The 16,636-nt window shown below is 43.9% G+C and overlaps 1 protein-coding gene across 2 annotated transcripts in view; it reads left to right on the top strand.

Moving 5' to 3' along the window:
- Positions 1–16,636, top strand: part of FBXL20 (F-box and leucine rich repeat protein 20) — a 75,672-nt gene that overhangs the window by 7,001 nt on the left and 52,035 nt on the right. For both annotated transcript variants that reach the window (XM_088474615.1, XM_088474616.1), the window contains exons 2-6: positions 15,035–15,096; positions 15,657–15,711; positions 15,818–15,892; positions 15,997–16,091; positions 16,527–16,595. In XM_088474615.1, the coding sequence (XP_088330741.1) occupies positions 15,035–15,096; positions 15,657–15,711; positions 15,818–15,892; positions 15,997–16,091; positions 16,527–16,595 (356 nt within the window). The remainder of the gene's footprint in view (positions 1–15,034; positions 15,097–15,656; positions 15,712–15,817; positions 15,893–15,996; positions 16,092–16,526; positions 16,596–16,636) is intronic.

The following is a 16,636-nucleotide window of genomic DNA, read 5'->3' as shown; positions in this document are numbered from 1 at the left end:
GTGAAGTTCAGATGCACATTAAAAAAAGAGAAAAGTATGTAAAATATTCTCAGCAGGTAAAGGAGGAAATTGATATCCATCAAAGTTCTAAAAATGTAGGAATATATCAAATCTGTTGCTAAGCAATGTTCTTTGATTCAGAGACTGAATGCTGGGTCTACTAGTGCGGTCTGTCCAAAACCTCAAGATTTGGGGAAATTGAGGGAAGTCTATTATATTGCAACAACATTTTTGTCTGTTTGACTGATTGTCCTATGCTAACAAAACAATGTTTTAGCTTTTTGGTGTGTATCTGATTGGTGCTCAAGTCACACTGCATGTGATTTCACAAAGTTCACTGGGTCAGGCTTTCTTCAACTAGTCTTAGATGGAAGGGCTTTGTAAGGGGTTACCAGCTTTGTATAATAACCCTCTTAATATAGTGTTCTCTGATACTCATTGCTTCTATAATTAAGAATTTTTTTTATATTGTGATAGAATTGTACTGAATTGTTTAAGCATTGCTACATCTTTCCAGCATTTTCAGTTCTATGGAATAAAATTGTAGAAAATATAACTTTATTGTACCGTACCTTTTGAAAAAATTATTACATTGCATTATACTGAGCAATAATATTAAACATCTGATCATTCTTGATATGGTTCTGGCCTTCGAGTAGTCCTACCTGGCCATATTTAGACATGGACCTGCATGTTCTGATCTGAAAGATACCAACGTACAGAGCTGTGGTCATCCCATCCAGATCTGATGGAGCCACAGTAATGTGATCAGAAGGTGACCACGTGCATGGTCAAATACATTTACTGTACAACCAGGGACAGAAATCCCCCGTTTTTTGTGTGCTCCTAAGCCTGGAGATTTTCTGCCAAATTGGTCTAATTGGCATAACTGGCTATCCAAATTGCGAACAAAACCATTGCTTAAGGTGGGCATACAAGCTGTAATTATCGGGGCGATCCGCCCGATAATTGTAGTGTGTGTGCGGGCGACTGAGGGTTAATTATCGCTCGCTCATTCCGGATCGACTAGCATGCCTGTTCGATGCGATATTTGTGAGTTAAAATATCGGGCAGTGTATGCCCAGCCGCGCCGACAGACAGACATTTCCTATGTTCCTTCCCATGGAAGGAACAGGGAAATGTCTCCTCCCCCGGTGGCGGAGCGCAGATGTCTGGGCTAATACACTGTGAGATATCTCAGTGTATGCCGCGGATATATGCGGCTGACAAGCTGCCAGATAAAATGTCTGTCGGTCTGATATGCTGGGCATACACGGCCAGATGAAATGCCTAAGTATTTGTGTTTAGCTAGTAAATCACTATGCTGATTAATACATTGTACATGATAAAAAGAATGGGGACAGTGGCTTTAAAAAAAAATTAGAAAATTCCACCCATTTTGCATGCTGTACGTTTTATTGTTTAATATTTACTGAAACTGAATTTGTTTGGGATACAAAAGAAAAAAAAAGAAACTTTATATTAGCAATATCAACATGGCAATACACAGAAATGATAAACTAATAGTCCTGAAAACACAGCAAAAGAGGGAGAATACAAGGCCATTGTTATCCTTCTTAAATTCTAGCCAGAAGCAACCTCAATCTTGGCCAGGGCATGTTGATGAGGATATTATCTACCCAAATTGACCACATTTTGAGATTTGTCTGGAGATCCATGATTTATAACAGTACTTAGTGTAGGGACAAGTACCATGTGCCACTCTTGGGAGAGTGGGAGTGTTCCAGTAAGAGGTCACAACTAATCAAATTTATAAACCTCAGCCCAAAAATATTAGGACTAGTCCTAATCAATTGGTAAAACAGGGTTACTGAACCATTTGCTTTTGGAAGCGGAGTGCATTTTATTTAGCCTATATGGTAAATATTAAATATGATGCAATAATAAAGTTGCACCTTTCTTACTCTGGCTGACCCTTACATTTATGAGAACATAGGCCAGATATATGTCCTTCAATAGAAGACTCTAATCTCTGTCTAAACCTGTCAAGAGACTCCCATATTTGGTAAGTAAGGCATACAGTATATTGGAGAAGTAAGGTGTGCAGATATAGATAACGATGGTTTGGTACTGTTTGAGGTTGCAGACAGTGACATCATCAGATAGTGTTTCAAATTGAGCAAGTGCAGGGGCTGGCTGGCAACTTTTAGCCTGGGGGGCAAGTCCAAGGTACTGGCCCATAGGTAACGGCGCATCCTTAAATGAAGGTGTTTGGTATAATACATCTTTATTAATAAAATAAATAGGCCTAGTGATAATTGTCCCAAGTGTAAAATAGTGCTGATTACATACATGTGTGTAAGTGTAAAATAGCACTGGTAACATACATAAGTGTACGTGTAAAATAGTGCTGCTAAGTGCTAACATACATAAGGTACGGGTAAAATAGCACTAGTAACATATGTAAGTGTAAATAGCGCTGCTAACATACATGTGTGTTAGTGTAAAATAGCGCTGCTAACATACATATGTGTACGTGTAAAATAGCGCTGCTGACATGCATGTATGTTAGTGTAAAATAGCGCTGCTAACATACATGTGTGTACGTGTAAAATAGCGCTGCTAACATACATATGTGTACGTGTAAAATAGAGCTGCTAACATACATATGTGTACGTATAAAATAGCGCTGCTAACATACATATGTGTACGTATAAAATAGCGCTGCTAACATACATATGTGTAAGTGAAAATAGCGCTGCTAACATACACGTGTGTTAGTGTAAAATAGTGCTGCTAACATACATATGTGTACGTGTAAAATAGCGCTGCTAACATACATATGTGTACGTATAAAATAGCGCTGCTAACATACATATGTGTACGTGTAAAATAGCGCTGCTAACATACATGTGTAAGTGAAAATAGCGCTGCTAACATACATGTGTGTTAGTGTAAAATAGTGCTGCTGACATACATATGTGTACGTGTAAAATAGCGCTGCTGACATACGTAAGTGTAAAATAGCGCTGCTGACATACGTAAGTGTAAAATAGCGCTACTAAAATACGTAAGTGTAAAATAGCGCTGGTTATAGCGCATTTGTCACTTAGCACCTTGTACATATTCCTTAAAAGTCAATGTAGAGAGAGAAATATTACATACAGGAACTCCCTCCATAATTTTTTTTCAAAAGAAAAATTAGAGTATATAAACAACACTAACACATACAGTTACCTTGATTTCTTCTTTGACTGTTTTTCTCTGCTTTTTTCTCTCTCCACTTTCTTTTCTTTTAACTGGGTTCTTCTCCTTCTTTCCTTCAGCTCTTACCTTGTTTATTTTTCCCTCCACTTCCTTTCATACTCAGGGTGCAGCCAAGGGTGGTCTTTCCATGGCCCTACCTATTTATCAGTCCCATGTCCTACCAGGGGTGGGCTATATTAAGCTGCCCTTTAGCTGCAGGTAAGCTACACATCCCAGCATGCCTTTTCAGGATGCTCTTGTAGAAAAACTGTGGCAGGCATGTTGGGATGTGTAGTCCCAAAGCTGAAGGGTCACTTTTTATTTATTTTTAAATAACCAATGATGGGAGCCTCTTATTGAGAATAAGGCTCCCATTTTTACATATCTTATTTTGATTTGTGGGTGGAGTAGGTATTAATGAGCACCATATAAATAAGTGAGGGCGGGGGAGTGGTCCGGCGAGACACGGCCAATAGCAGCAGGGTGGCCGAGTCACTCATATAATGAACAACCCCCCCCCCCCCCCCTGCTGCCACTCGCTTGCTGTGTACGCCCGCCTATGCACGACGACACGGCCGGGGTTGGTAATGCCTTATTGACTAACTGTGTACCTACAGGGCTACCGTAGCCCTGTAGGACAACCAGGAACAGTAAGTGACCGCGGGAACAGCACGTGACCGCGGCTGCCTCGGAACTGCAGTGTGCGCTGCACACTGGTCCACCTCCACGGCCCTTTGCTAGGAGGAGGTGGCCCACGATGCTTGATAATAGAGCGGCCCGGGGGGCTCAAGGCACCCTGCCCCCCGGCCCAGCCCGCCACCGAGCAAGTGTATATGAACTGTAACAAACAAAAGAAAATATTTCAAGGGTTGTATCTGCCCTTACAGTGATTAAATGCGAGGACCGAGGGCCTGATTCAGACCCGCTTGCCACGCGCGTGCGCAAGCCCCGTAGAGATACAACTTTGGGGCTCGCAAACGACAGTTTTGTAGGCAGGTAGGAGCCGCACAAACGGAGGCGTTCCCGAAGGAACGCCTGCCGTTTGTGGGCGGCCCTACTAACATCACTCGTGATGTCAGTAGTGGACTTCCTGCTCTAATAGAGCAGGAAGTCCACTCGGCATTTGCGAGTGCTGAGACCTTACCTTAGGGTCTCCTCGCAATGCCGATGCACCCACAGCTTAGCTAGCGGGCAGGAGAAAAAATAAAAATTCCCCGCCCTGATTCAGAGCGAGCGCTCGCAAACAGTCTGTGTAGGCCCATATTTGTGAATTTGCTATGGTATTAAATTGAGAGTTTTGGGGTTTCCCCACAAGCTTCCATGGAAATGATTTGTGTAATTGTCAGTGGGACCACTTAAATAAATTGGTGCTGAGAGGGTGTGGGGAAAAGAGAGATAATACGAGGGTGGTTCAATAATTATGGTAAGAAGACCTCTCACGGGGATGTAGTCTGCATCCCGGAGCACACAATGCTGGCGGTCAGAATCCAGGCGCCGGAAGCCCGACGGCTGCGATCCCGACCTGAAGTATTTGGGTTAGGGGGAAGGTTAGGGTTGGGTGCGGGAGGGGTGGGATAGGGTTAGGGGAAAGGTTAGAATACTTAACTGCATGTGTTGAGATTTCCACCGTCTGGATTCTGACTGCTGGCATTATCTACGCCGGGATCGCGTGTGTTATGTTCTTTGTTTCATTCCAATTTCTTGCCAGGTCAGAGCAGGTAGACCACTGCATTCCCTGACGGTCATACTGTCCCAACATCAGTTGTAAGATGGAGGGGCTGGAGGAAGCATTGAGATGCGTAGTGTGATCAAATTGCACACAATAGCTGCACATCAGCAGGTAATATTAATGGTCAACTTATTGATGTGTTTGGTAATAATGCCATGTCATGGAAATAGGTTTGGTGCACTACCTTTGATAATGGAAGGACAGACGTTCAAGATGAGCAGCTGGCCGGCCGGCCGGCCAAGCAAGTCCACCACAGATGACAATTTGTGCTGCATTGAACGTCTGATTCAGGAGGGAAGACGCATTAGAGTTGGTAATATTGCTGACTAACTGAATATATCAGTGGGTACTGTGCACAACATTGTTCATGAGCAACTGGGGTTCCAAGACAACTCACAGAAGTTAACAAAACCAATAGGATGGGTTTGGTAAGTCACATGATGTTTCACATAGCGTTTGTGGAAAGTATAATTTTAGGTCTGATCAGACAAATGAGTGACCCAGCAATCCAACCCAGGTATATAGGATTTAACACTGGCGTAGCCCGTGAAACCCTGCTGTGTGTATGCCCGATTGGTCCGGCTTCAGTGGCGCTTGGAGATGACGTCATCTCCAAGAGTCCACTTTCACGCCGGAAAAGCCGGGTTTATGCAGACCAGACTGCGGTGTGAGCGGCGCCGACTCGGGAATATCCCAAGTCTGCGCCTGCTAAATTCCGGGTCTGATCCGGATAGGAACCCTGGGCCTGATTCAGACCCACTCGCGTGCGCTATGCGCTCGCAAGTGGGTCGATGGTGGCCCAGTGCGCATGCGCACGAAGGAGCCGGCTCCATTGTGCGCATGCGCGAGACCCGGATAGCGACGGGCAAACAGTCACTCCGGGTCTCGTACCAAAGGGGGCGTGCTGTCGATGTTGAGTGACAGTACGCCCCCTTTGGTGGGCGGGGCGTGGCTGCCCAGACCGAGGCGTTCCCATGGGAACGCCTGCCGTCTGGGGCCTGCCCCACTGACATCACAAGTGATGTCAGTGGGAGTGCTTTCGGCTCTGTTTGCGCCGAAAGCACTCTTGGGCTTGCGGCAATGAGACCCTACCACAAGGGTCTCGTCACAAGCCCGATGGTCGCGATGGTCTTGACCATCATCATGGCAACTCGCTATAGTTGTGGGTGGTCACCCACCGCTATGCGAGTGGCCAGGAGGCCGTTCTGAAAAACCAGAGGGCAGGCCCTGATTCAGAGCGAGCGCTCTGTCAGAGCGTCCGGCTCTGAATCAAGCCCCCTGTTCCAACTCCGGGTCAGACCCGGAATTTTGGTGGAAAAGGGGTATAATAAATCTGTGAACTTTTCACAGACTTTGAGTTAACACTCCGTTAACTGCATTTAACGCCGCTTTTTTTAACACTCGTGATAAAGGGAGTCTAACACCCCTTTCACACTGCCAGCAATAACCTGGGTTATTGGTTATTGCACATGAGCGTGCAGCAACCCTGGCAACTGTGCAGTGTGAAAGAGCGACCCTATATTTCGTCTCTGGTAACAAGCAGGGTTGAACAAGGGTTCAACCCGGCTCACGATGCAGCGTGAACAGGTAACCCAGGTTGATGCGACCCGGCACATGTTCACAGCATAGGAAGAGCCGGTGCTTGGAGATGATCTGATCTCCAAGCACCAGCTCAGCACGTGATGGCTGTGACGTCATCAACCCGACAGTAAGCCGGGTCAGGCGGCCAGTCTGAAAGGGATCTCAGCCAGCTCCCACCCGAGGTGGACGCGTGAATAAATTCCTTGGTGCGACCCAGCATTGCCATGTGAGAGGGGTTTTATTTAAATAGTTTCAGACGATAAAGCCCGAGGCTACCTCCCTTTTTCACCTGTACACACCTATCAGGCTGAATTGATTTCCCCCCCATTAATATAATTTATGCACTTTTAATAAAAAATGCCCAAAATCAACCATTGACACCTTTTTAAGAGCCCCACATACTTTGCTTATGGTCACTATCGGCCTTCTATACTACACTACCATCTTATTGGCCACTTTTCCTCACACCTTGGGTAATACCATGCAGGCTTACTGCGCGACCGCCGCAATAAGCACTTTCTAATTGAATAGTGAGGGTGGTAGGAACACGCATGCTAAGAATATTTTGTGGTGATACAAATTCCTGAATTAATCCATTGTGATTACATTTTGTAAGAACATTTAATACCAAATGTAGGTGGTGAAATGCATTATATAACACTGGAAGTGGAATCACAACATAGGGGGTATTCAATTAGATGCAGTGTGTACCCCGCAGCTCATTTAATGTGCTGTCTGATTCAGTTAGCTGTGTGAACCTTGTGCACTAATCCCCAGAGGGTGGATTTTTCCTTACATGCCTCAGGAGCTGCAAGGAAATACCTGCATTAAAATGCTGACTCCTGCATTTAACCCATAAATTCAAGCACTTTGCATGGAATCTATGGTTTTCCGAGCATTCTATCAGGGTTTAGCGTGCAGGGAAAATGCTGAATAATTCAATAGTTCCGGCGCATGAAATCCGGAGCTTTTCCACGCTATGCACATCCAATCCAATACCTAATTAACTCCCCCCTTTATTTATTTTTTCCAGTTCCATAACAGCTGTGGTAGGGGTCTTCCACTGTTTTGGGGCTACGCAAGCAAAGTATTGTAAAATGGAATATCAGCGAACATCCATCCATTTTAAAGGTTGTATTTTTTTTCTAAGCAGAACTTAGTGTCCCTTCTGCCATTTATGCATGTAGAAAGCTAACCGATATAGGCCCTCATTCAGAGCCGTTCGCTATTTGCGGTCGTTCGTTTAAAAACAAGGGGTGGCTATTCAAATGATCCGTACGCACATTGCAGTCTGTTCACACCTCTAAGCCTGAACGAACGAGCAAAACATACGCTCGTTTATTTGTTAAAAACGCCCCCTGGCCGCTCGCACCATACGTCATGTCCGCTATTTATTAGAGTAATCGAGTACATCGACCAGCGTATGAACTGCTCGCTATTCTTGTGGTTGGTGTTTGCTACCACAAATTTGCGAGCAGTTCTGGCTATAAAATAACCCAGTGACGTGGTCAATGACGCTGCTGTTTTAAATATACACACCCATAAAATGCCCGTTTTGACCTTTAAGCACGCCTGCGTTCGGATCTCCACTCCCCATTTTCAAGCACCTTCCCCTGTTACCACCCACATACGCCTCATTCTGTCACTCAAAATAGCAGGCACTCGCTATATAGCGTACAAACGATTTTCGGCCGCACTGACTGGTTCGCGCATGCGTACTAAAAAGCGTACGCATGCGCAGATGTGCAAACATCGCTCGGAACGAGCGTACTGCCGCTAACGAGCGGCTCTGAATGAGGGCCATAGATTGTATTTGTGTAGATTTATTTTAATACATTTTCAAAAGAAATTACAGTTGAAAAGTAATGCCGCGTATCCACTTGCAGATAGTGGAACGACAGTACAATTACAACATTGTAATCGTACAGTCGTTCCTCCTCTCCTGCAGTGCTTACACTAAACGATTTGACGTTCAGTGCAGGCACCCTCCCTCATCCCTGAACATGGCCAATCTGTCGTTATCGGCAGATTGACCAGCATGTTCAGCGATGGTTGATGTCGGAAACGACCCACGGGAGCGTGCATCGTTGGTCGTTTGAGATTAAACTGCCCGATTTATGCACGATTAATGAGCGATTGAACGATTGCGATGTCTTAATCGTTCAATTATATCTGCAAGTGGATACATGGCTTAACAGTGGTAAAATTGTACATATCTCATCTTGGTTGGTGAATTGAACAAATCCACAAACGCAGCCAACTCTGATTCTTCCAAGCACTCTGGACCTCATTCAGAGACGGTTGCGAGCGCTGATGCGCTCGTAACCGACTCGATGGTTTGGCCTGCGCACACGCAGCGGCCGCACTGCGCGTGCGCAAGCCCCGGAGCGACAGAGAAACTCTGTCGCTCCGGAGCTCGTTACCAAAGGGGCGACTGTTGATGTTGATCGACAGCTAGCCCCGTTTGGTAGGCGGGCCGGGGGGGTGGTTTCCAAAACGGAGGCGTTCCTTAACAAACGCCTACCGTTTTGTGGGCGGCCGCACTGACATCATCAGTGATGTCAATGGGGAGCGTCCTGCTCCATCAGAGCAGAAAGCTTCCTGGGGCTTACGAGTGCCCAGAACCAACCTTAGGGTCTGGTCGTAAGCCCCGATGGTGATCACCATCGCGACCATCAACCTGGTCGGTCGTTATGCTGTGGGTGGTAACCCACAGCTTAACGATCGACAAGGAGGCGTTCGTTCAGGATGCAAGCGACCGCCTTGATTCAGTGCGACCGCTTGCAACTAACGAACCGCCTCTAAATGAGGTCCTCTGTGCCCACTTATCATGATACAGTAGTAGTAGGGTAATGTTAGCTGGCAACTTTAACACTGTATTCAACTGCCATTTGAATATATCTAAGCCTGTTCCAAAATTAATCTGGCAGCTGGCTTCCAAAAACCGAAAGCCCCTATCTCTCCTCCTTATTCAACATTTACTATTTAATGCATGGAGATTAAGGAAGGTTACAACATGAGACTACTATTTTCAGTATCCATTGCATTATGTTTACCCCTGGTTAGATGAGATGTATTTAAGCTCAGAGCACATCCAAAGTATAATAAACACCCCCTCCAGTAGATGCTACCGTCTCCCGTCTTTCTAAGAAAACAGCACTCCCAGTACCTGGAGCTACGGTACGAAAAGATCCCTTCGTAAGTCTTGAGTCACTTTTTGTCCTCTATGATGTGGTTCGGAGGGGTTGGCCAGCGTCTAAGCAGACTTTGGCACGTTGGATCTGACTGACTATTCATCAGGCTTATGTTGGTGCCGACCGCCAGCCTCCTTCGTTTATTTCGGCTCATTCCACACGTTCTGTGGGTGCATCATGGGCGGCCGGTAGGGGAGCCTCCATGTCACAATTGTGCCATGCAGCCACTTGATCTTCTCTGCACACGTTTGTCAAGCTTTACAAATTTGATAAGTTCGTGGTTCCCGTTTTGGCCGTCTTGTTCTGCAGGTACCGCAGAGCGCCCCCGCCTTTTGGGGAAAACTTTGGAACGTCCCCAGCGTAAGCACCTCCAGTGTCCCCTAGTGGATGAAAGAGAAAATGGGATTTTGGTACCTACCAGTAAATCCTTTTCTCTGATTCCACAGGGGACACTGGACACCCACCTCTGCGCTCTTAGCCTGCCTGTTCAGTTTGTTCCATATGTTGTATGTTTTGATGATTGTGTTCTCTCCCTTTTTACTCCGCTTGTTCTCCATCTCCTCTCAGTCTTCATTTTCTAAACTGAGGGCTGATGGGGCATAGAGGGGGAGGAGCTTCACACTTCTAAATTATTTAAAGTGGCGGCTCCAGTTATCCACGCCTCTATACCCCAGAGTAAGCACCTCCAGTGTCCCCTGTGGATTCAGAGAAAAGGATTTACCGGTAGGTACCAAAATCCCATTTTCTATACCACAATTATTTTTTTTCTAGTGTCAAAGGCCTCTATGTATTAATCGCGGCACTGCTGCGATCATTAAAGGTCCAGCTCGCAGAGTATATTTTTATTAACAAACCTATCCCGGCTATGTACTACTGGGAACTCGCAGCTGCGGTAACTATTGTCCCCACCAGTTTTATCCCCGGCATTTAGGAGAAGTCATTCACAGAAAGACTTCCTGCGGGGGAAGCTGACACTACGCTTGCACACTGGGGGCTGTGGGGGAGAGATAGAAAGTTCTCCGTCCTTCCTCTGCAGACCCCATAGACAACTGCAGATGGTGTAAACTAGCAGTGCTAAACTCTGAAAAGCTTACATAGGGGTCAGATCATTGTCACCATTGATAATAATTGGGACTGCGATCTGCAGTGCTAATTAGCACTTTGCCAGAGATTTCTGTGAAATCTCCTACATTGTGCTATTAGTACATAGGATCGATACATAAAATTATGCAGAAACTGCAGTTCCTGCATAATTTTATGTAAATAACTGCTTGATACGGAAGCCCCCCAAGTCTTAAATACTTTGGTATAAAATATACACCACTACAGTAAACCTATATTATACTGTAGTATACAGTATACCTGTATGTGTACAGTATTCCTTCTGGAATTTTTGAAAACTCAGCATGATGCACAGGACTCGGAGACACCAGAAAAAGAGTTAATGTACTTGACTATATGTAAATGTCTCGTGCATCACACAGAGAATCACCCTAATGATAAAAACTTGCTTAACTCATCACTGAATTTCCAGGAGAATGCAGAAAATAGTGGATCTCTTTATTCAAATTAGAATGCTGGATTTAAAACAAACCAAGTATTGGTCCAAAGAGTGTTTTAATCAGACTAGCTTAATTTTGTGTACTTCAACTAGATTGTTTTGAGTGGCTGTGTATCAGGGGCGTGCCTCCCCTGTCATACTCCCTCCCCTATCATGCTCCAGAGTGTTAATATTAAAACTGTTTTTATACATGTGTTCCTCTCCAAGCATTGACCTCACAGCACGACACTGATATGCATGTGCATGTGTGCATATATATATATATATATATTATACTTTTTTTTTTTTTAGGCAGGTGTGCAAAAATGCTGCAAAGCAAGAATGCTTTCAAAAATAGAAGTGTTATTAGTTTATTTTTATCAATTAGCAAAAAGTAAATGAAGATAAATCTGAATCAAATCAATATTTGGTGTGACCACCCTTTGCCTTCAAAACAGCATCAATTCTTCTAGGTACACTTGCACACCGTTTTTGAAGGCACTCTGCAGGGAGGTTGTTCCAAATATTTTAGAGAACTGACCACAGATCTTCTGTGGATGTAGGCTTGCTCAAATCCTTCTGTCTCCATGTAATCCCAGACAGACTTGATGATGTTGAGATCAGGGCACTGTGGGGACCATATCATCGCTTCCAGGACTCCTTGTTCTTCACACTGAAGATAGTTCTTAATGACATTGGCTGCATGTTTGGGGTTGTTGTCCTGCTGCAGAATAAATTGGGAGCGAATCCGACACCTCCCTGATGGTATTGCACGATTGAGATGTACCTGCCTGTATTTCTCAGCATTGAGGACACCATTAATCTTGACCAAATCCCTAACTCCATTTGCTATAATGCAACCCCAAACTTGCAGGAACCACCACCATGCTTCACTGTTGCCTGTAGAAAATCATTATTGTACCGTTCTCCAGCCCTTCTGTTACAGCCAAATATTTAAAATTTGGACTCCTCAGTCCAAAACCTGCTGCCATTTTTCTGCACCCTAGTTCCTATGTTGTCATGCATAGTTGAGTTGCTTAGCCTTGTTTCCACGTCGAAAGTATGGCTTCCATGAAGACCACTTCTGGCCAGACTTCTCCAAACAGTAGATGAGTTCAGAGCTGATGGCACTGCTGGAGATCTTCTGATTTTGAAGGGAAGTAAGCATGATGTGTCTGTCATCTGATGCACTAAGTTACCTTGGTTGACTACTGCGTCTACGGTTCTCAACATTGGCCATTTCTTTGGGCTTCTACTAAAGAACATGAACAACACATAATGAAACCCCAGTCTGCTTTGAAATCTTTGCCTGGGAGAGACGTTGCTGATGCAGTATAAACTACCTTATGTCTTGATGCTGTGCTCAGTCTTGCCATGGTCTATGACCTGTGACATGAAATGGTCTTCCACATCCTCACCTTTGTAGCATAGCTTGGCTGTTCCTCACCCAGTTTTAAGCCTCCTACACAGCTGTTTCTGTTAATGACTGTTTCAACCTACATATGAAAATGATGATCATTATCGCCTGTTTGGTATGATTGGTTAATCATACACCTGACTATAATTCTACAAAATCCCTGACTTTGTGCAAGTGTACCTAGAAGAATTGATGCTGTTTTGAAGTCAAAGGTGGTCACACCAAATTTTGATTTGGATTTCTCTTCTGTTCATTTAATTAGCATTTTGTCAATTGATAAAAATAAACTATTAACACTTTTATTTTTGAAAGCATTTTTTCCACACTTGCCTAAAACTTTTGTGTAGGTGTAGAATATATTATATTCGGCCCAGTACCTTACCCTGTCCCTCTCTCTATTTCCACATCCACAACACTTTGGATGAAATATGCCTTCAACTTGCAGTACTGTGGTAGACCCAGGTTTATGGTTCCTGATGTTTGTTTAATATGTTTTGTGTTTATAAATACTATACTGTACATGTATAACCCTGAATGCTACATCTTTTTATATGGAAATCAAAATTAGATCTAAAAAATAGCATAATACATATATGAAGGTATCAGGTTTGAACCTTTTTTGTTTTTTACTTTTTAGCTTTTTTGTGTTTTTAACTCCTTAACAATATCTGTTTTAATATGACACCTTCTATGATTACATTTAGAAAAATTTTTGCAGAAGTACATACAGAACAGACTTGGCCGCTGCAACAATGTTTGTAAACCTACTTTTGTATTATCTTATGGGGAAATTAAACCTGCTTATACAGTAATAGTATATTTACATTTCAACTAGTAAACCGTAATCCATGTAGCCCGTCAGTCTAAACTTTGGAAATGTATGGTTTACCTCTGATGTAGGTATGGGTAATTGAAGTGTAGTTATTGGATAGAGAAACTTTGGTAACAGCCAAACGAGAATGCTTCTTATGGTATATTTATGCCACCTGTGGATTTTTGTGTTGGCAGAAGCTTGCTGTTGTACGGAATCATGGATAGATTTTGCTTAAAGAATCACCCAAGAATGTAGTAGCCAATGTATAATGACTAGAATGTACTGCTAAATGTCACATTTCAATTGTAACTACACATGGCCGGATTAAGGCTTGTGGGGGTCCCATCAACAACTACTGTGCCCCTTACCTTGTTTCCAGGACTCTTCACTGACCGGCAAGGTCGCAGCAAACCACTTTATGCCCGCAACACTGCTGGGAACAGACTCCCAGCAGCATAGCGGACATGATCTAGTACTCTGCTGGGGGATATAGAGAGAGGAGAGGGGGAGAAAGAGGGGGGAAGTGAGACATGGGGCTGCATGTACTAACCATCGCATCTGTCATGTGGTACATATCCAGCCTGTGTTCGGGTACATACCGCAGTTGATTACCGATGTATGTACCTAGAATATCGCAAAGGACAGATTTCCCGATAAGAGTTGTTGCGATGGCTCTGATCCGATCGGATTCCTCCCAAGTGGGTGCGTCCTGATAAGAAGCCCATAGGCTTCTATGGGGTAATGCCACCTGAAGATGGCGTTACCCATCGGGATGAAGCACTGGAATTCGATGTGCTTTGTACATTTGGGGAATGCGGTAAGACCCCCTTTAGTACATGCCGCCCATAGAGAGGGAGAGGGGAGAGTGAGATGGAGGGAGGGGGAGAACAAGATAGAGGGCAGCAGCAGGGCAGGCTTATAATGGGGCAGGCACTCCACGGCATTAGGCCCTGCCCCCTGCCAATACACTTGCAAATTGCGGCATTGTCAGCTAGGGGGTGGGGCTTCCACTATCAGTGATGAAGTGTGCTGTCAGTGTCACTGCAGTGCTGCCTGTCTGGAGTCGGCCAGAGAGGGTCCCAAGTGGCCCAGAATGTTTACTGCAGTGTGGGGGCCCCTGGACATCTGCCCCACCTATAATCCGACCCTTTAACTCCAACTAGGGAGTGTTAAGTGTATCACTATGGTGCCCTGGGGGGCTGTTTGATGTCATGTTGATTAAGCATACATATATTTTGGTAACAGCATGTGTGACTGGCGTAAGCATTTTTCTCATACTGATGGTTATATGTTCTATTCTTCATGTAGCTTTCTTCTTATATCATACACTCTGGTACCTCCTTTTTAATGTGCCACATATCTCGTCTTCTGTGTTTTTTGATTCTTTAAAAATTTTTATTTTTTCCGCCTTTTTAGCTTTATTTTGTTTTATCTGGTTTTTCTATCTCCTCCATAATTTTTCTAACTAGCCTCATAGTTCAAACACTAATGAATACTCACTTATTTTTGTTCTAATATCACTCACTGTTTTTATTTCTATATTTTCACCTAGATGTTCTCAAACAATGATGAGGCTCTAATCAATAAAAAACTTCCCAAAGAGCTACTGCTCAGGTGAGTAAGGGTCCTGATGTTATCTTGTAGAAGTACCTAGCTGAAGTACCCGGGTTTCAATTTTGTTAGTTAAGTTTTATTATGTGATGTCGTCCAAAGCCATCCAGTGGAAGGCCCAGAACAGGCTCCCTAGGTCAATATTCTGCCCAGCATACACCAACGGGAGGTCCGGCCAGGATCTCAAACCCGTAGTATGTCTTCTGGGATCCAATGTTACCACCCAGAACAGTCTCCTTGGGTCAAATTTCTGCCCAGCGTACACCAACGGAAGGTCTGACCGGGACCCTAACCCCCCTAAAACCTGGCCAGGATCCAACTGGACCACCTCGCTTTGGTTTCATCCTAATCGGTACAGGAGTGTCCAAATGCATAACTGGATAGACAGACTAACAAACAATGAATTTTATATTAAGAAATGGATAGTATGGAAATGTGGTGTTTCATTTTTTGTCCTCTGTGTACAGTTTACAATGTTGGTGTCCCACTTAACTTCAGATTCACCCAAGTCCACTTGTAGTTTTATAGTTCATAACCTGATTTTGTTCTGTATATTCTCCCAGGATCTTCTCCTTTCTAGATGTTGTTACCTTGTGTCGATGTGCTCAAGTATCCAGGGTAAGTGAAGAGGACCGTTTTATAGGTATAATAATTATTGAAACTTTGTCTTGAGAATCTTTGTGGTATTTATGGAGGTATATGGTGGTACTTGATTTTTCCTTAGGCCTGGAATGTCCTTGCTCTTGACGGAAGCAACTGGCAGCGAATTGATTTATTTGACTTCCAAAGGGACATCGAGGTAACTAGTATATCATTCTTTTTCTGGTTGCTTCTGGACAGGCTGCTTAATCTAGTTGCCATCCTCCCTTTTTTTCCACCATGTAACATCTTTCCTTGTCCCAGGGCCGTGTGGTAGAGAATATATCAAGGAGATGTGGAGGCTTCCTACGCAAACTCAGTCTACGTGGATGCCTTGGTGTGGGGGATAATGCTCTCAGGTATGCCAATAATACACTCTTGTTTTAAGCTGCATACACACACAATGATTTTTTGAACAAAATCGTTTAAAAAAATCGTTCACTTTCTGAGTCAAACTATGAACGATTATCGTTCATGCGCGTTCACGTTTGTAGTTCAGTCAGACTTGTCAACTGAACAATTTTCATTAAGGGAATATGCAAAAATCGTTTGTAGTTCAAAAAAATCGTTCATTACACTTTAAAAAATCTTACAGAAAATCGTTCATAAAGTCGTTGGTAACAAAATCTGTGTGTGTGTGTGTATGCACCTTTAGATATCAAGCCCAGATAATACAATTTTAAAATGAACATCTTGTCACAATCCTTTTTCTTCTGCATTCAGAATTAAATTAATATCCTTTCTTCGTATTTATATTTCACTAATCAAAGTATATTTCCTCTCTACTACTATAGAGCCTTTGCCCAGAACTGTAGGAATATTGAGGTTTTAAACCTGAATGGCTGCACCAAAATCACTGACACGTGAGTATGGGCTAGAGGTAGTGAAGTATTTTTGTTGTAAT

Source organism: Taudactylus pleione, unplaced genomic scaffold (genome assembly GCF_031769625.1).
Source record: "Taudactylus pleione unplaced genomic scaffold, aTauple2 ptg000155l, whole genome shotgun sequence".
In the NCBI taxonomy this organism is placed as follows: domain Eukaryota; kingdom Metazoa; phylum Chordata; class Amphibia; order Anura; family Myobatrachidae; genus Taudactylus; species Taudactylus pleione.
Note: the sequence above shows the minus strand (reverse complement) of the source record. Positions and strands in the feature narration are given on the sequence as shown.